Source organism: Dromiciops gliroides, chromosome 4, assembly GCF_019393635.1.
Source record: "Dromiciops gliroides isolate mDroGli1 chromosome 4, mDroGli1.pri, whole genome shotgun sequence".
In the NCBI taxonomy this organism is placed as follows: Eukaryota; Metazoa; Chordata; class Mammalia; order Microbiotheria; family Microbiotheriidae; genus Dromiciops; species Dromiciops gliroides.
The window spans coordinates 403046542-403067843 of record NC_057864.1 but is presented as its reverse complement, the minus strand read 5'-3'; the positions used below and the strand labels follow the sequence as shown (position 1 = coordinate 403067843).

At 38.6% G+C, this 21302-nt stretch overlaps 1 protein-coding gene across 1 annotated transcript in view; it reads left to right on the top strand.

The window, feature by feature from the left end:
- The window catches only part of AGPAT4 (1-acylglycerol-3-phosphate O-acyltransferase 4), a 179312-nt gene that overhangs the window by 45287 nt on the left and 112723 nt on the right, over nucleotides 1-21302 (top strand). Inside the window, 1 exon segment of the mRNA XM_043964392.1 lies at nucleotides 5488-5753. Coding sequence (XP_043820327.1) covers nucleotides 5576-5753 — 178 coding nt within the window. The 5' untranslated portion in view covers nucleotides 5488-5575.

Below are 21302 nucleotides of genomic sequence, written 5' to 3'. Positions count from 1 at the left end.
GGTGGATTCACAAGAGAGTCTAAGGCATCTACCTACACGTGACTTTGTGCAACTAACTCTCTGACACCACTCTGAAAATTATATAACATATAGCCCAAGTAGGATTTGGTTGGCAGACTTTAAGGACAAGACCGAGAAAAGTAGAGGGGTCACCGGGTAAAAAAGAAGTGTCTGATTTCCCGAGGACCAAGGTTTACTGAAAGAACAGCTATAAACTCTGGATCTTTCTCTTCCGATATGTTATTAGTAAAACTCTTAAAGTATCCCCTTCAGGGAGTAAGGGAGGAGTATTAAGAAAAGGACATCTGTATTTCACCTACAACAAATTTGCCTATTTGGGAAGGAGAGGTGATGGCCCCTAGAAGCCAATTCAATTCCTAAGAAATTGCTGGTAGTAAAAGACAGTAGGAACACAGAAGTACTGGTGCTATGTACTACAGTTTAGTTCTTTTTTTTTTTAAATTGTTGAGAAGCTCATTCTTTATATTGAGCCTGAAATCTGCCTATGATTTTTTTCCATCCTTGTTTGTAGTTATATTCTCAGGAGCCATACAGAATTCACTCCAATCTCTTTCCCACATGACAGTTCTTGAAATAGTATTCAAAGACAACATCTACTACTGTCTCCCTTCCCAAGTCTTCTCTACTCCAGTCAAAACATCCTAAATGCCAACTGGTAGACTCTCTTTAAAATGGGGTTTCCAGACCCTTTTTTATCCCAGGGAAATCCCTCTGGTTATAATACATCTTTTCCCCGCCCCTGACACAGGGCAATGAGGATTAAGTGAATTGCCCAGGGTTACACAGCTAGTAAGTGTCTAGTGTCTGAGGCTAGATTTGAACTCAGGTCCTCCTGAATCCAGGATTGGTGCTTTATCCACTGCACCACCTATCTGCCCGGTTATAATACATCTTGTTAATGTGTCTCTTTAATATGGAATACTAAACACAGTATTCCAGTTGCAGAGTGGTTTTATCTCATTTAGTCCTAACAGCATCCTGATGAGGTAGATGCTATTACTATATGCATTTTACAGATGAATAGCGAGATTATGACTTTCCCACTAGAACTACTAAATGTCTCTGGCAGAATTTGAACTCAAGCCTATCTGACCACAAGTAAGGCACTCTATTATACTACATAGCCTACAGCAAAGCTTCTTAAACTGTGGGTCAAGACTCCATATGGGGTCATGTAACTGAATGTGAGGGTTGAAAAAATTTGGTAGTAAATGTTTGCATTGTATACCTATTTTATATACCTTTATACCCAGGTTTGCATAAAAATTTCTTGGGCAAAAAGGAGTCAAATCAAGATGATGTCCCAAGAATCTTCTGTAGTAGATGAGAATTCCAGGGACTTGAAAGGACAATTTCCTTTTTGTTTCCCTTTCCCCTTTTACATCAACTATCTGAAAGGTTAGTTTTGTCAGTAGATTTTTTTTCCTTTTCTCAATTTTCTCAATATTTTCCCCCTTTTTCCCCTTCACATTGTTAACCATCACAAGTCCCATAGTTAAGAACCCTTTGTAAAGTATTTGTAATATCAGTTTTGTTTGTTGAGTAAACCATCGTTTCTCACTGAATCAGATGAGGGATTGTGAGAAAACAATTAATTATCAATTTCTTGGGGGACCCAGATATTACTTTCTCAGTCTTTTCTCTCCCCTCCCCCTCCAGAAAGTCCAGTTTTTCTTGAGAAACTTCATCATATTTTATCTGGGACAAATCCAAGGGAACAAAAGGAATGGAGATAGATTATTTTGTCTAGATGGGTGAAGGACTGATGGGATTAAACCACACCTAGATAACAGACCTTGTCTTGAGTAACTTGAGTGAAGGATCTTTTGCATTCTTTTCCCTGACGTCAACAATCATTTTCTGATTGATGAATCAAAATGATATGGAGAGAAGGGGATTCCTGAGAATAGGTCCTGAAGGAAGGAGGAAGGAAAGAAATAAGTACTTATTGAGTGCCTGCTGTGTACTAGGTACTACTGTGGTATTTGGTTGTGATGTATTAGCGCCATTATTATGTGGCTTGGGCAACTTTAATGAAGGGTCTCTAGGTATAGGGTTAGACTTGTGGTTTAGTGACACTTCTTTGGGTTGTTAAAAAGGGCTCAAAGATTAGAAATGCATAAGGACTTCATAGCTTCTGAAATTCCTGCTGCCTCAGTCCACATTTCTATTCTAAAACACTCTAATTTAATAAGTGATTGTATTTTTGTGACAGTAACTTATATGACCCCTTGGAATGGAATGTGTTGATGTCTGCTTTTCCATGGCATATGACCTTGACAAATCACATGACTTCCCTGTGGTTAAATTGGAGAAGTGCTGGAAATGTCAGTCTCCCCAAATCAAGGTGGAGAATCAGACTTCCATTAAACTACTGGAGAGTAATCAAAGACAATGATTAGACATTTTGAATATTCAACTTCAAATCAGAGCTGCTATTAAGTTGTAAATAAACATCAATCACTCTTAAAAGCCAAGGGCTCTGCTATAGTCAGTTGTCAGCTTAATGAAATACCTTTAAAATTCCAAATCTGGAAAAGTCTGTGCTAAGACTGTTTTTGGAAGGTCTCTGGCTGTATTTGAGCCCAACATATGATTCTTCAGACCACATTGTTTCCTGGATTCAGGTACCAAGGAATGGACTCTTGGTGTGTGGATAATCAGAGATTCCATCAAAAAGTGAAAGAAATTTGACTAAATGATTGTTTACCTGTTCTCAGTGTATGTGTGTGCATTCATACACAATGCATGTGTGTTGTGTGTATACACACACGGGTGTGTATAAACGTAGTTACATATAGATGTATGTATGTATATGTATGTGTGTATATATATATATATATATGGGGGGGGAGAAATGGAAAGAGAGAGAGATGGAAATTGAGAGCGAGAGAGTGAGAGTGAGCTTTCTTTAGTTTGTCTGCCCCACATCATCCATGTGTCCAATCTAGACAGTGAAGCTAGCCCTAACTGACACACATAGCATATCAGTACTGGTGTTCAGTCTCTGTTTTGCTTGGGTGGGTATACATACATAACTCTTTTTTTTTTTTTTTTTTAGTGAGGCAATTGGGGTTAAATGACTTGCCCAGGGTCACACAGCTAGTAAGTGTCAAGTGTCTGAGGCCGGATTTGAACTCAGGTACTCCTGAATCCAGGGCCGGTGCTTTAACCACTGCACCATCTAGCTGCCCCCATAACTCTTTTTAAACCTTTCAGAAGGCAGTAGTAAAATGATTAAGGGCCCCTTTCTCCCACTTCTTATAGGACTTAGCCTTGTTCATAAATCCATAAGATGGTGAGTAAATAACTAGAAACAAAAACTGGTGTCCACAGATGGATTTAGAGAAGCCTGTGTATCTGGTGAAATACTTAGATCTGCATGGCATAGTGGAGGAAACAGGTCAGCCTTCAAATTTAGAGCTGAGAAGAACTTTCAAAATATCTAGGCCAACTCTTATTTAATAGGTGAGGAAATTGAGGACCAGAAAGGTTATGCGTTTTTTTCCAAACTCAGATACGTAGTAAGTAGCAGAAATGGGAGACTTGGGTTACAATCCTAGCTCTGATAACGGCTATATAACCTTGAGCAAATCACTTTGACCTCTGAGCTTCTCTATCCTCATCTGCAGAATGGAGATAATCTGCCATCTACCTCACAGGAAAGAGGACATCGATAAACCTCAAAGAACTAAATAAATATGAATTGTTGGTATAGAAGAGAAGGAATCTAATAGTCAAATCTGAAGTTCCAGATTCTAGTTTCATCTTTGTGTATGACTTTGAGCAAATCCCTTAAGTTCCTTAGTTTTCTCAATTCTTAAGTCAGGGGATTGGACTAGGTGGCTTGTGAGATGCCTTCCAACTCTATATCTATGGCTAGATTTTGGTCTGCGTCCCATCCCTCACATACCTGCTTATTTTTCTCTCCTTCCTTTACTCCTCCCTTAGGTCAATTATTTTTTTCACTTCCTTCCTCTTGTTCTTATAACTCTCATATACTTTGTCTTACCTCTTTTCTCTCACCATACCTTTATAAAAATAAAAAAACAAGAGAAGTTGGAACAAATTTTTTAAAAATTGATGTTAAAATTTGTTTTTACATATATTTTGGAAAATAAAATTCTACTCAATAAAAAAAAAAAAACAAGATTAAACCTTTCCATGTCTTTGAAATTTTTTTGTTTATTTAGCTGGTGTTTGACAAGATCTTACATACTTCGGAGTGTGTGTGTGTGTGTGTGTGTGTGTGTGTGTACACACATATCCCCTAATAAATAGTTTCTTTAGTGTATGTCCTTTTAACTTACGAACTTTTTAGTTTGGGTTGTTTTGTTTTTTCCTTCAGAGCTGCTTTTTGGACTTCACTGATACATAGATTACCTCATAGAACAGGGTCCAGGAAAGATTAGCTATAACCTTGGTCCAGTCCCTTAACCTGTCTGCCTCAGTTTCCTCAAATGTAAAATGAGGATAATAACAGCAACATTTCCAGGGCTGTTGTGAGGATCTAATGAAATAATATTTAGAAAGTGCCAGGCACAGGTGCTATGTAAACATAAACAGGCTTGTTTATTCTCATTTTTAAAATTCTTCTTAATTCATTCTAAAGGCTATACATTCTCTCTCTGGGGGTTTTCAAGCAGAGACTAGTATGGCATAGTGAAGATGCCTTTCATGTATAGCTTGGAATAGATAACTACAGGGTTCCTTTCCAACTCCCAAATTCTGTGGTTCTATGACCTTGAGGGCAGACTGCTACTGGGAAGATTAAATGGATTTGCTCAAGATCTGGTGAGTGGCAGAGTCAAAATTAGAACTAGGGTCAATAATGATAATGATGATAATACTAATGATAATCATTACATAGCACTTTACCCAGTTTATTGCTTGAGCCAATCAATATCCTTAGAGTTATTGTTTTACTCATTTAACAGATGAGGAAACTGAAGATCAGGGAAGTTAAGTGACTTGCCTATGGTCATATTACTAGTGTCAGAGAGAATTCAAACCAAGGTGTTCCCAATTCCCAAGTCCAGCACTGTAGCCCTTTGGGTGTATTGCCTCACTCACATCATGAGAGTTGTCAATTGGCTGTGGCGTTAGAAGGGCTTGGCTAATAGTTGTTTAGTTTTTGAGTAATGATGTGTTGAGTTAGAGTTAATTCAATCCCACTCACTTCTTTTCAGATTTTTATTTTGGTAGCCCTACCCAGAAATCACATCTCCCAATGTTCAGTTCAGAGCTTTTTTTAGTGACTTTCCCTGAGATCAGTTCTTCCCTTTTTATTTAGTGAATTAGAAATAAATATTTTTAAGTGCTTGTTTAGAAAAGTAGCAAATTCACTCAAAACCAAAATAAATAATGCTGCTTTCTAAAGAACAAAACCAGAAGCAAACTCTATTTAAGCCCATAAAGAGCCAGTGATATTTTCCTAATATTTAATTTTGGTTTCATGTTTTGTAGATCTCCTCCTGAGTACCTGGGCTGCTGTCTTTTGTTTTCCCCTTGAAAAAGTTCTCCTGAAGAAGTTACTCCGCACACAGATAAAACCATGGACCTCGTTGGGTTTCTGAAGTCTCAGTTCCTGTGCCACTTAATAATTTGTTACATATTCATTGTGTCCGGGCTGATAATAAACACTATCCAGCTCTTTACGCTTGTTCTCTGGCCCATAAACAAACAACTCTTCAGGAAGATCAACTGCAGACTGGCCTATTGCATTTCCAGCCGTAAGATACTTATTTATTTAATGTTTATTTTCCTTCATGTTGGATGCTTGCTGAAATGTCTTTTAAAGGGAGGACTTTAGCTTAAGGCCTTTCAAAACAATAATTATAGGCATGGTTATATTGCTGTGTTATCCCATAGTCCTTTAGCCTAAACTAAAGGAGACCATGACCCTCGACTTAAAAGTCTGGGGGACCTGATTCTGCTTTTTTGTCTTTGTTTGTATGATGTGGCTTGGTCTTGTGACCTGGAATGGAGAGAATATTTCTACCTCTGTATATTTCATCCTGAAAGTACCAAGAGGAATGGTGATTTTGAATTGCCATTTGATAGACTGAACACTATTCAAAGTTAGGTATAATGTTGTATAGACACACATGTGTGCACACATGTCTATGTACACACAGTGATGCACACATGTATAGATGTATGCACACGGTGTACCTACATATATCAGCACATAGGTATGCATACAAACACATTTATATGCACAGAATGCATACATGTACATGTGTGTATGTATACAACATACACATGTGTATGGGTGCACATACATTTAATGTATGCATGAATGTATACTCATGCCCGCAAATGTATGTATATATGTACTGTGTGTAGACACATGTGTCTGTACACAATAGAAAGTAAGATAAGTGGGGTTAGGGCAGTTTCATTTTTGTCTTTAACCTTAATGCTTACTTAGTGTAGTGCTTGGCATGGAGTAGGTGATTAATAGATGCTTACTGGAATCCAATGAAGTGATTTATTAATAAGAGCATTCAAGAGAGAATGAGAATAATTATTACTACTTTTGTGAGGATAAAATAAGATATTTGTAAAGTGTTTTGCAAACATTAAAACACTATGTAAATGCTGTCATTAGAAGGATTATTTTTATTACTAGTTCACTGTTAGTTTTTTGAGGATAGGGATTATTGGTCCTTTATAGCTCGAAACCTTACAAGTGCTGCTTATTCAATTATTTTTCTTTTATGTTATACATTTCGTTTGAACTCTGGGACTGAAACCCAGGGAATCAGCTTTGAGGTCTCTAGATCACTGTTCTGAATAATATATCCAAACTAATGTTGGATGGAAACAAGTAGTTTGCTATCCTTAGGGTTTCTGATGAGATTAAGAAGGGTAATCTGTAAAACAATATGGACCATAACTCTAAATAACCTTTTAAAAATAAAGAGAAATATATGTGTATATGTATGTGTATATATATACATACATACATACATGTATGTGTGTACATGTGCATGTATATATACCTATATAGATATAGTCTTGAATAAACCAAAGAAAACATGAATTCTAGATTAGCCAAGATGAATTAATAGTATTTCAAACCTAGGCAGTTCTTATATACTTTATAAGCATGTGTGAACATTGGGAGACCAACCCACAGAGAGCATGTCAGCCCAGGAATTACATAAGCAATAAGGATGGGCCAGAAGTGGCCCAAAGATCCTTAAGAGAAAAGAAGATCTCTTCCTTTCATCTTTTCTTTTTCTTTTCTTTTCTTTCTTTTTTTTGTGTGTGTGGGGCAACGAGGGTTAAGTGACTTGCCCAGGGTCACACAGTTAGTAAGTGTCAAGTGTCTGAGACTGGATTTGAACTCAGGTCCTCCTGAATCCTGGGCCAATGCTCTATCCACTGTGCCACCTAGCTGCCCCCTATCCCTTTCATTTTAGTTCCCAGGAAAATCTAGAGAAATGAGAGGGTAAAACATGAGCAACTGCCTGGTTTTTCTCCTTGACATTTTGTTAAAAATGAGCCAGATCTAATGGCCTAGAGAATTCCCCTCCTTCCCAAGCTCCCAAATGAAGTTGTTCTCTGATATTTCTCAACAGCACCGAGTCCCCTGGGCATCTTGGAATTTTTATCATGAATCCCAAGGTACCCCAAGGATATTTTGATATTTTCTAGGTACCATTGCTTCTTAGCAATGCCTTTTCTGTTCTTTCTTTCTTTCTTTTTTTTTTTTTTTTTTGCGGGGCAATGGGGGTTAGGTGACTTGCCAAGGGTCACACAGCTAGTAAGTGTCAAGTGTCTGAGGCCAGATTTGAACTCAGGTACTCCTGAATCCAGGGCCGGTGCTTTATCCACTGCGCCACCTAGCCGCCCTCTCTGTTCTTTCTTACCACATGAAATAGACTTAAAAGAAAATGGTAGGAGAAAAGAAGGTAGTTACCCAGAGTGAGACAAATAGCTTGAGGTAAGTGGAGAGTAAAGTGAAGACTCCAGAAAGCTTTCCTGAATCACTGATGAGCTCTGGGGCTATAGTTCGGAGACTCAGCTAGGAAATGACACACACACACACACAAAACCCACCCCTGAAATCTGGTGTAGATATTCAGTTTCTGTTTAGTTTAACTTTTCTTCCTCTCCCCAGGGCAGAGGCGTAAATTGTTTACCTAGAGTTTAATTATGCCTTTTGGAATATGAGTCAGTGTGTGTCTTGGAAAAGCAGCTGTATTAATGATTAGAAGTCAACTTTCCAAGAAAAGAGGTAAAATTTACTGTTACAGGTTCTAGCTCCACCTTTGCCAGTAACTGGCTGTGACTTTGGATAAATTACTTAACCCCTCTGGCCTTGGTCTTTTCTCTTTGGACTTGAAGTTAGAAGATCAGAGTTCATGGCAGCTTAGCTTCTTCCTAGGCCTTTGGCCATGGACAAATTATTAACCCTCAGTTTCCTCATCCATAAAATGAGGATAATTGTAACTTGGTCCAAGTTTTTGTCTCATTTTGAAATATATCTATTATAAAGCCATCATCTTCTCTCTGTCTCCTTCTCTTTCCATTTTTTTCTTTTTTTTTGCATCTCTCCTTTTTCCCTCTCTCTCTCTCCCTCCCTTGCCCAGGGTCACACAGGTAGTAAGTGTCTAGGACTAGATTTGGACTCAGGTCCTTTTAACTCCAGGGCTGGTGCTCTATCCACTGTGCCACCTAGTTGCCCCTAAAGCCATCTTTCTTTCTTTTCTTTTCTTTTTTTTTTTTTTGTGGGGCAATGAGGGTTAAGTGACTTGCCCAGGGTCACACCGCTAGTAAGTGTCCAGTGTCTGAGGCCGGATTAGAACTGAGGTCCTCCTGAATCCAGGGCCTGTGCTTTATCCACTGCACCACCTAGCTGCCCCCTAACGCCATCTTTCTTGAAGACCACCAAAACCTACTAGTATTCTTTACTTGGCTAACGTCATTTAGCAGGAGTATCTAAGGGACACAGTACATTTTCCAGCCAAATAATTGACAAGATGTCCAGTGGAGAGTACAAGGTCATTGCATGAGGCTTTAGACTCTTTCACACTGGAATTCCATGATGCATGACCACTTTTCGTCCTGGATAGAGTCATCGCTTTAGGAAACTAGGATTTTAACAGATGAATGGGTCAAGTGAGTTGTATAATTTGGTCAACAAACTGAATAAAAAATGATGAAAATGGAGTTGTTATGGACAGAGTTTTTGTTTAAGCACAGAAAAGATTATTCACTTTCTAATAACGAAGAAAATAATGAGTGATGACAATTAACAGAACTGGTATTAATAGTATTTTTCTCCTTTTTTGGCCCTGCTATTCCAGAGCATGCTCTAGTACTCAAAGTATTCCTCTCATTTCAAGGATGCAGGTAGCCACTCATCTAGACCTGCCTGGCCTCTAAGACTCATGACCTGCCACAAGATAGCCTCCATCCTAGCATGTTGGGATCATTCTTGTATGTCACAAGACGTAGCGTGGATACTAACCCAGGCTACCTTGTCATCAGGTCACTCTCAGTGATCACTGTTTTTCTAGTCATAAGTTTCCCTGGTGACATCCTTTACCCTTTTCCTGCATAATATCTTCAGTTAATAATAGCTCTTGGAGAACATTGTACACAGTATGACAGCAACATTGTATGATGATCAACTGTGATAGACTTAGCTCTTCTCAGCAATACAATGATCCAGGACATTTACAATGGACTCAATGGAAAAGGCTCTCCACATCCAGAAAAAAAAAAAAGAAAAAGAAAAAAAGGAAAAAAACTATGGAATCTGAATGTAGATTGAACCATACTGTTTTTACCTTTTTGTGCTTTTTTCTTTTTTGAGTTTTTTTCCTTTTGTTCTGATTCTTCTTTCACAGCTTGACTAATGTAGAAATATGTTTAATGTGATTGTACATATATAACCTATATCAGATTGCTTTCTGTCTTGGGGACAGGGGAGGGAAGGGAAGGAGGGAGAAAAATTTGGAACTCAAAATCTTATAAAAACAAATGTTGAAAACTATCTTTACATGTAACTGGAAAAATACTTTTAATATTAAAAAATAATAGTTCTATCTGGCCTCAGACACTTAACACTTACTAGCTGTGTGACCCTTAACCCCAATTGCCTCACTAAAAAAAATAAAAATAAAAAAATAGTTCTTTTTATAGTACTTTAAGGTTTATAAAGCACTGGACATTTTATCTAATTTAATCTTCAAAACAAACTTGTGAAGTAGGTGCTATTACTCCCATTTTGTAGATGGGGGAGCTGAAGCTGGTAGTTTGTTTTAATGATTTTCCCAAGTTTGGATTCAAACTTAGTTTTTCCTCATCACAAATCTGAGCTCTATCCACTATGTTATCTGGGAAGATGAGTGAGTGTTCATAGCCAAAATTTCCCTTCCCCCAGCTCTAAAGATTGTTCCTTTATTTTAATGTTTTTTCCTGGTTAAAAAGAAAATACATTTGATTCTACTGCTAGAAACCTCCCATTTTAGTATAATCTATTATGCGGAAAAGAAGATTCAGTGTTAATTCTACCTTCAGTGACTTTTACAGTCTATCAAGGCATTCACCAGAAAACCAAGGTCTACAGATTATGGGCATCTTAATAACAATCATCTACCCTGACACAGATGGCATACTGCCTCTCCTTCCACTCTTGCCCTTTTCTGAATCTTACTCTTGTTCTGGTGAAAATATTAAGATCAATGCTATTATTGCTACTGGAGAAAGTGTGACAATCTGTTTCCCTAAGGAACTGCTCAGTCTCTCATTGCCTACTGTAACTTACATCCCTGACAATCACTTCCTTACATGGGTTGTGTTACCCCTATTAGAATATAAATTCATTAAGGAAACAGTTGCTTGGGGGAAAATTATTTGCAACAAATTCAGATAAACGTCTGATATCCAAGATAATGGATACAAATAGATAAGAATAAAAACCAGTCTTTGATAGAGAATTAGACAAATGGTATAAACTGGCAATATTTTCAAAGGGAAGAAATGCAAAATACCAACATCAATATGAAAAAAATATTCCAACTCAATAATAATACAAATGCAAATTAAAATAGCTATGGAGTTCTACCTCATTAGTTTGCCAAAGGTGATAAAAAAGGAAAATGAAGATTCTTGGAGGGGCTGTAATTGATACAAACAGATAAGAATAAAACCATCCTTCAACAGAGAAATAATCAAATGGTATAAACAGGCAGTTTTCAAAGGGAAGAAATGCAAAATACCAACACCTATATGAAAAAATGCTCCTATTCAATAATAATACTACAAATGCCAATTAAAACAGCTATGCCTTTTTACCCATTAGATTGACAAAGATGACAAAAAAGGAAAAGGAAAATTCTTGGATGACCATAGGACACTAATATTTTTTCTGCTGGAACTCTAATTTGGTCTAGCAGTTCTGGAAAGCAATTTAGTGTAATACTAAACTGTAATGTGACAATATCAGTATTAGGCCTGCATCCTCAAAGAGATAAAAGACAGAGGGAAAGAACTCCTGTATGTAAAGATATTAAAGCCAGGAAATAAGTGAATACCCCTAAGTCGGGGAATGGCATAATAATCATAGTACCAGTAGCTTTTGTGTATAATTTGAAGGTTTGCAAAGCACTTTGCAAATACTGTCTCATTTCAACCTCACAACAGCTCTGGAAGGTAGGTGCTAATTATTCTTATTTTATAGTTCTGTCAATCAATAAATATTTGTTACATAAAAGAAACCAAGGATGATAAAAGTTGGAACCTGTCCAGGGTCACATCCCAGTATGTGTCTGAGACCAGATTTGAACTCAGTTCTTGCTGATTCTAAGTCTAGTGCTCTAACCACAGGATTTTACATCTTGTCCCAGATCCTAGCATGGTGCCTGATACCTAGTAGATGATTAATCAGTTCTCATTGGTTGATTGAAGTAAGGAACTGATTGAGTTAGAGAATGGAAACTTCCAAATGTTTCTTCTGGTATCCATGAATTCTTTTTTCTAAAGAAAAAAAAAAAGCAGAAAGAAGGCAATTAATGGTGTATGCATATGTGTGTGTTGTGTGTGTTGGTTGTGTTTTTTGTGTGAGTGACTTGGGTGAGAAATTCGTAAATAGACTTATTCTCTTTATCATAGGAATTATTGAATGTCACAACTGGCAGAGACCAGAGCTCTGTCTTGGGCATTCTTCACCCTCTTCTTTGTATTCTTTGTTGTTGACTTCATCTGCTCCCATGGATTCAAAGACCATTAATATATCAAAATGCAGTGGATTTGGAGTCAAAAGACCTAACGCCAAATCTTGCCTTGCTTCTTACTTAGTTTGTGAGTAATGCTCGCTTTATTCACTTGGTCAAGTCATTTAACTTCTGTAGATGCCAGTTTTCCTCATTAGATAAATGAGGGGATTGAACTATATGACCTCACAGATTCCTTCTACTTCTTAGTCTATATTCCTATGACTCCTAAATTAATGGATCCAGCTCTAATCCATCTCCTGAACTCCAGGCCCACATTTCCTGTTGTCTCCTCAGCACCTCTATCTCTAGATGTCCCATTGTCATCTCAAAATCACCATGTCCGGGGCAGCTAGGTGGTGCAGTGGATAGAGCACCAATCCTGGATTCAGGAGGACCTGAGTTCAAATCCGACCTCAGGTGCTTGACACTTACTAGCTGTGTGACCGTGGGCAAGTCACTTAACCCTCACTGCCCCATCAAAAAAAAAGAAAAGAAAAAGAAAAAATCACCATGTCCAAAATAAGATTTGTTATATTTGTCTTAACCCATCTTTCCTGTAAACATCCAATTTCTATCGATGGTGCCATCTTCTTCCCAGTCACCCAGGTTCGTAATCTCTGGATCATCCTCAACTATTCCCTTCTCCATCCCTGTCATATCCAAACGATTGTCAGAGACTATTGATTCCACTTCTGTATCTCTTGTACCCATTCTCATCTCCACTTATTTTGGCTCTCTCTCTTCTACATGAGTGTTAACAGCCTTTTAGTTAGTTGGTCTACCTTTCCCTGTTTTGGTTCTCTTCCCTCTTCATTCTGTCTTCCATGCTGCTTCCACAGCTGAAAGTCTAATCCTGCCTTCTTTTCAAAAGCCTTCAGTGGCTCCCTAGCACCAACAAGATAAAATACTAGCTCTTTAGCTTCTCATTTTCAGCTTTCTACAAACTGGAACCAATTTATTTTTCCAGACCTGTTTGATTTGGTCACCCCTCCCGTTCTTCATTTTCAGCAGACAGGATCTCATTTATGTCACACCTGTGTGAAATGCACTCCCTCCTCACTTCTGCTCCTTGGAATCCTAAACTTCCTTCTGGTTCAAGTGCTACCTCCTATTTAAAGTCTTTGCATATCATTCTAATTGTTAACATTTTCCCCATCTCAAATTACTTTGGACTGATACCTGCATATATGGTATCGAGAACATAGACATATCAGGTTGGTTGTTTTGGGGTTTTGGTTTTGTTGTTTTGGGTTCATCTCTAGTGTACCTATAAATGTTTTGTGCATAGTAGGCCCTTAATGGATGTTTGTAGAAATGGAATTATTGTTATTCAATCAGCATTGATTAAATTGTTTCTCAATGGATTTTCCCAGACAGGAACACTTTTCAGCAGTAATCTCTTAGCCTTAAATCTTTTCTCTCCACCTGTTGTTGTTTTTTAAAATGATCTTCTGCACCTCCCTCCCCAAAATGTTACAATCAATTTAAATTCATTCCATATGCTCAATAAACACTAGATGCTAGCTCTGTAACTTATTAGAGGTATAGGACATGTCATTTTATTCTTTTCCTTGACCTCCTTTTAGACTGTGGACATTTTTAGTGATTATCAAGTCAAGGCAGTGACTTGACTTGAATGCCTGCCTACCTTCCAAACACTTCCATTTTCCTCCCTGTGGTTTAAGTTAATCTGGTGAGACAGACCTAAATACAGGACGCTATCTCTACAAACCTTAGTATTGTTACAGGCCCTCAGAGTGAGTGCTTGTCTGCTTTTCTTTAATTTTTTTTGAAAGGTCTGGAGCGATGGGAACCCTCTAATCATCAACCAAAAGAGCCAGCTGTGAAAGGGAACATTTCAAGGCCCAGGAGTTATTTGTCCTTGACTCGGTCAAAGCCAACCTGATGATACCGCTAGGAAGCCAGGACAACTCAGGTTGTGGCTCTCAGTTAATCTTTGGCCTTTTCTGGAAACTCTCAAGGGTTATAGGACCTAGCTTTCAGGGACAAACTTCAGAGTTAGCCAAAGTGAGTAACTAACTCATTCATTTTATACGGCCACATGACTCCTTTCTCTCCTCGTGAACCTTTTATACACACTAAGTTCAATGATAATGAATTGTAGCCTTTAATGAGCTTTTTGGGCACTTTTTCATTCTGAGGCCTTGGGTGACAATTGTGGCAAGCCTGTGCCGAACCAGTTAGCAAGGAGCTTCACTCCGGGAACAAACTGCTCATTGCTCTGTGATAACTGACCTGCTCTAGGAATTGTTTTCTGTGCATTTAGTAAAGCTCTGGGGATACCAATTTATTTGTCACTGAAGGCAGCAGACTGGAGAAGTAATACCTATGGGAGCTATTAACTGATACTAACAGGTCTAAGGCATAAAAGAGCAAAGGAAAAATGGGGGAAGAAAAAGAAAGCATCCAGAACAGAAGAAGGAACCGTAAAGAGATGGGAGAGCTAAGTGGAACTTGAATGTTGTAGAGATTAATGGCCCTTATTGGTAGCTCTGGCTTCTGATATAACTCATTGTGGTAATAATTACCAAGAAAATAACTTGGTAAATATTTACTAGGTGCCAACTATGAGTAGGTTGCTTTGCTAGGTACTGTAGGTGGAACAAAGAAATGAGAAAGGCTTTTGCCCTCATTGGGTTTATAATCTAAGAGGGGAACATAGATTTAGAACTTGGAGGGACATTGGAGACCACCTAGTCCATTCTCTTCATTTTATGGAAACTGAAGAAAGTGAATGAATCAATGAGTAAAGTGTGTATGTATAATTGGGACAGGTAGGTGATGCAGTGGATAGAGTCCTGGGCCTGGAGTCAGGAAGACATCTCCCTGAGTTCAAATCCAGTCTCAAACACTTACTAGCTGTGTAATCCTGGGTAAATTACCCTGTTTCCCCTCAGTTTCCTCATGTATAAAATGAGCCAGAGAAGGAAATAGCAAACCACTCCAGTATCTTACCCAAGAAAACCCCAAAAGGGGTCATGAAGAGTCAGACATGACTAAGCAACAACAACAAAAGCTACAAAGCACTGTGCTAAACTCTGGGAATATCAAAAGAAAGGATAGGGTTTTGTTTGTTTTTTTAATCTAAAGGAGCTTGCATTCTAATGAGACAATATATATGGAAAGTTTAAGTTGCAAATAATATGTATGGTAACTCTTACTTAAGGTCCCAAGGTCCTTAGGGTTCAGCTTTAAAATCAGTATTAATGCATCTTATTTAACGTCATTTTTAATGATAAGATCAGATTTGTTTCTCATTTTGAACAGTTTCAGAGTGCCAAGGAAATTGATAAGAACTTTGTTTTCTTGTTCCTCAGGAGATGTGACTGGAGCAGGCTGCCTCTCCAAAGCGCTTGCTTCCTAGGATAATGTCCTCAAATACTGTGCAGAAGCCTTGCTATTTCCAGGCTGCTAGGCTGTCTCCAGTGGAATGTGAGAAGAGGGGTGGTCAAAGCAGTGGTGATGGTTTTTCTCCTTCGAGGTCCCCCGCTCTTTCAATGAGTGGCAGTTTGGGGGGATGATTGGCCCCTTCTCCTCAGATACTGTCTCCTCATGGTTGGGAATGGGGTCAGTATTCTGAGAGGAGCTATCCCTCTCAGGGTTCTTGAGTCTATCCATCTGCCACTTGATCACAGTTCATTAGCAGTTGGTGCCAAAGAAGGCAGGTCACTTCTCTACAATAATTTCTCCCCTTAACAATGGCTGCAAGGGTTGGGCTAGAAGCAATTCTGGTGGTCTGGGTGGCACTGCTATTCCCAGAGTTCTTGGGTTCAAGACCATCCTGAGCTGTCTCTCTTAGGATCTGAGGGGAAATGGTGGTCAAGGTGGTAGAGGTGATTTGATTTGCCTGGTGCATCCTGTCTCCCACTTGGGATGCACTTCATCTAACTTGTCTGTCCTATGAATGGCAGGGGATCAGCAGTTGGTGTGGATGGCTGCCCCCTTCTCCACAGGAGTGCTACCTAGGATGATGACTGTGAGGATAAGAAAAGCCTGGAAAGTATCTGACCTGCCTACCAGGAGGTCAGATACTTTCATTTCCAGTTAGTCTAACACAGAAGCAGCATTGCTGGGATTCAGACCCAGCTTCCACCCACCCACCCACCCAAATCCTGTATTCTTTCCAGGTTATGATGTTGTCTCCTCAATTCCTAACATAAGGGTTTCTAACTTGCACTATTTAGCAGCCCTTTATAAAAGATTGACATTCATATTATTGTATTGGAGTCAGATACCAGTAGAGTATAAGTTCCTTGAGGGTAGGTACTGATTGATTTTTGGTTTTGGATACTCACTGCCCAGAAGAGTGGTAGATGGTTGGTATACAGTGTGCTTTATTGAATTGTTTTTATCATTTCGATTCTTTTTTTCAGATGGGAAAGGCAGATTATTTTAAGATTAATCTATGTGTTGGCTGCAGGGGACCAGCCCTTTTCTTAGAGGGGAGACTGTGCTTCAGGGAATTGTTGATCTGATCCTTTAAAAAATCTTGCTATATAAAATCCTAGAAAAAAGAATAGTCAAATATTCCTTTCTTGCCTCCAAACTTCTCTATCCATAAATGGCTGATGAATCAGCTGTGTAATGCACAATGCCAGGCTTCACAATTCATTAAGCTCTTCTGAGAGAGAGAGGTAAGAGAGGAGAGAGAATAGCATTTCAACCAAAGCTCATAGACATTAGAATGTTCTTTATCAAAAGTGGTAAGTATTCTTAACACTTTTATACCAGTTTATACTATCCTTAAAAAGCTGAAAGTCCCAGGCATCATTTCTAAAGACTAAGAAATTTTATAAAACAAAACTTTCGTTTTAAGATCAGTGATAAAGAAAAATGGTCTCTTGGTAACTGTAGTAAATGTCAGAGATGTGAAAACCTAAAGGTCCCACATTATTTTCCTCAAGTGAAAGAATGAACTTGTGAGTGACATGCAGTGATATAAGAATCACTGTCTTAAAGTTTATTATGGGTAAAAAGGAATTTCCCCTCTAAGTCAGTAAACAATCTCAATAGCTAAGAACCCCCTACTGAAACCTGAGCAAAAGAGTGCATTTACAGAAATAGCACCGGTTCTCTGGCAAATAGGAAGTCAGAAATAAGGGGAATTAAATAGCAGAATTTGTTGAAACAAGGCAGGTGGGTGAGGTTGCAGTGTTAGAGAGCTTTGTACCAATTCTCCCAAAGTACCAGAGAGCCCTTGGTTGTTTTTTTTTTTTTCTTTCCTGTCATTTTGAAAATGGATAGAATCTCAGATTGGTGGATTTGAGTGGGAGAGGTTGTGCTGAGGAGAGTAGGAAGAAAAGGAAGAAGGCAGTTAGTTGTCTAGCAAGACACAAGGGTTTTTTCCTTTTCTCCTTTAACTGCTAGCCTTAGGATCCGCCATCATCTCCCATCTGCCCAGGGAGGCAGCCCTCTCAAACCTTTTACCTGTAACCTTGTTTTTGTTGTTGAATATTTGAGGAGAGCACTCTGAATCCTTTCAGCTACAAATTTCCAGGATCTTTCAGTCCTTTTGTCTTCTTGCTTTTCTGGGCCTCAGTCCTCTAGCTGGAAAGAGGAGGCTGGTAATAGGGGATCCACCACTTCCCTTATCAAGCATTTATTTTTTTCTCTACTACCTCCCATCCTCCTCTTTTTTTTTTTTAAGTGAGGCAATTGGGGGTTAAGTGACTTGCCCAGGGTCACACAACTAGTAAGTGTTAAGTGTCTGAGGCCGGATTTGAACTCAGGTCCTCCTGACTCCAGGGCCAGTGCTCTATCCACTGCGCCACCTAGCTGCCCCACCATCCTCCTCTTAATCCCCAAAGGGTAAAACATAAAAGAAAAACAAAATATCCTAACAAATTAGTCTAATTAAGTAAAACAGCTTCTCATTTTGATCATGTCCAAAAATGTGTGACTCATGCTAAATAGTGAGTCCATCACTCTCATTCAGAAGGCAGGTAGTATTTTTCATCTTTAAGCCTCTATATTTGTGGTTATAGGCAGCTAAGTGGTGCAGTGGATAGAGCTCTGGTCCTGGACTCAGGAAGACCCAAGTTCAAATTTGGCCTCAGACGCCTACTAGAGTCATGACCCTAGGCAAGTCACTTAACTCTGTTTGTCTCAATTCCTCATCTATAAAAATGAGCTAGGGGAAAGAAATGGCTAACCACTTCAGTATCTTTGTTAAGAAAACCCCCAATGGGGTCAAAAACAGTTGGACATGACTGAAACGAATGTACAATAACAACAAAAATTCAAGGTCAGTCATAGCATGGCTCAGAGTTTTTTTTAAGTCTTTCAGAAATTGTTAGTTTTTGCAATATTGATGTTATAGCCGAAATTGTTCTTCTGGTCCTACTCACTTTACTCTGTATGAGTTCATATAAGTCCTCTCAGGTTTCTCTAAAAACACCTCTTTGTTCATTTCTTACAGCACCATAGTATTCTATTACATTCATATACTCGACTTTATTTCAGTCATTGCTGGATCGGGTCATTCTTAGGTGAGGAGTAGAAGCAAAAGAAAAGGAAACCTGCCCTACAATATGAATTTTAAGTGAAATGATCCTTGAGAAGAAATTTGGGAACCACTGACTCACAGAAGGTCTCTATTAGATTATATGAAGAAGGAAATGAGATTTCATTGTGTTTTTTTTTTAATTTCCATGAATCTAAGGAGTGATTTTTATTATAATTTAAGTAGAAAATCAATAGTTATATGGTGCAGTTCCACATCTCCCACAAAATTCTTTGGCAAGTCACTTCATCTCAGTTTTCTTATTCCCTGGTATGAAGTAGGCAGACTGAATAAGGTGATTTCTAAGGTAACTTTCAGTTCAAAAGTACAACAACAACAACAATAATAATAATAATAATAACTAGAATATATCTTGCTCCTTGAAGTTTGCAAAGCACTTTGCAAATACTTGATTTTATCCTCACAATAACTCTGGGGTTTAGCTGCTATTATCCCTATTTCACAGATGAGAAAACTGAAGCAGTAAGGACTGATAAATAACTTGTTCCAGCGTTACACAGCTAGTAAATGTTTGGCTCAGTATTTCTAGATGCCAAGTCTAATGCTCTATACATTGCACCACCTAGCTGTGTTGATTATATGGATCTGCGTTTAAAACTTTTTTATGCCTTGTCACCCCAACCTGTTTGGAGAGGGTCTTTAAGCCTGCAATTATCACTTGATAAGGGTATATTAACGATTGTGCATTTACATCCAAATAGAGTTGAAGAATTGAAGGTTGTCTGTTTAATTCAATTCATTAAATATTTGAGTACCTGGCACATGCTGGACACTGTATGTACCATGAGCTGTGGATACAAGAGAAATAGAAAGTCCTTGTCTCATTTTTTAATCTATTATTATATCTATGTATATAAATTTGTTATATATTGTTATGTCAGCTTTTATAATCTAGCTTTTAAAAAACCTACAAGATAATTCAAATGAAACTGAAGAATTCTAAAAACTTTGGGAATAAGTTATAGAGGGCCTTCAGAAAAGTTTGGACAATTAAAATGTCTTACAGGGTAGTGATATGATGGAAATGGTATTTTGGATAATTAGTTAAAGTGTGGTGGTACCACACTTCTGGAAGGAATGTCTGGGCTAGTCTTGTTCCTGTTTTTTGGGGTACTATGTGGTGTTATTCCAGGAACTTAGGGACAGATTGGGGACCTGCAAGCTTTCGGTGTCCACTAGGTTGTCTGATCCAGGGCAAAGCCTGACTGCTGCCCATCCTGGTCTGAGCTCTTCAAGTTTCTGACCTGGGTTTGGGTCTGAGCAACAGTAGACCATTTGCTGGATTCATCCTCTGTCAGCCAGCTGGAAACCATGGTTGGTTCAAGATGACAGCAGTTGGGTTCCCCTTTGGTCTAGGAATCACCTTCTGGTTATTCCTCTGTTAACTGGACTAGATGCTGAAAGTGACTCTGAGCTTGGGATCTGAGGCATACTACTGCTGCTTGCTTTGGAACTTTCTTCTTTCACTATTTGTAGCCCCAAAACTCTGTTCCCCAGGGACTGCCTAGTCCCCTTCTCATTCTGTTCTAAATCTGTGACCTGAAACTGAGTAGTGGGCAACAGTACTGCCAGTTGGTACCTGTCCTTAATGTGGTGCCCTGGTATGGATCTCGTACATCCCCAGGATGATTTGGTACCTCCTTTCTTCTAGGACACTGCAGTAGGTATTTCTGCCTCCCTATTTTGAGCTGGGCTGTACAGATGACTCAGTGACTTTTTCTGGATTTTCACATCAGTATTCAACTGATATATTTTCTAGATTTGTTTGGAGTTCAGCTTTCCATGCTGTTTTCTATAGCTTTGCCATCTTGGCTCCACCAAGTCAATTCATACAAGTCTTCCCATGTCCCTTTTAAATCATCCATTTCTTCATTTCACCTATTTCACCTTAGTATCCTATTACTTTTCTTTTCTTTTTTTTTTTTTTAGTGAGGCAATTGGGGTTAAGCGACTTGCCTAGGGTCACACAGCTAGTGAGTGTTAAGTGTCTGAGGCCAGATTTGAACTCAGGTATTCCTGACTCCAGGGCCGGTGCTCTATCCACTGTGCCATCTAGCTGCCCCCTATTACTTTTCTATACCACAGTTTGTTCAGCCATTCCCCAATTGATGGGCATCCCCTTAGTTTCCAATGTTTTTTACCATCACAAAAAGAGTTGAAGGATTTAGGATGAAAAATGCTATCCCTCCTCCAGAGGAAAAACTGATATTGTCTGAATACAGATTGAAGCATAACATTTTCTCCTTCCTTCCTTCTCTTTATCTTTTCCTTCTTTCTTCCTTCCTACCCCTCCCTTCCTCTCTGTTTTTGTGCACAAAATGTCTAATGGGGAAATGTTTTACATGATCGCACACATATAACCTATACCAGATTCCTTACCATCTGAGGGAGGGAAGAGGAAGGGTTAGAATTTGTAACTCTAAACTTTAACAGAATGTTAAAAATTGTTTTTATGTGTAATTGGGGAAAAGATAAAATATTATTTTAGAAAAAGTAATCCA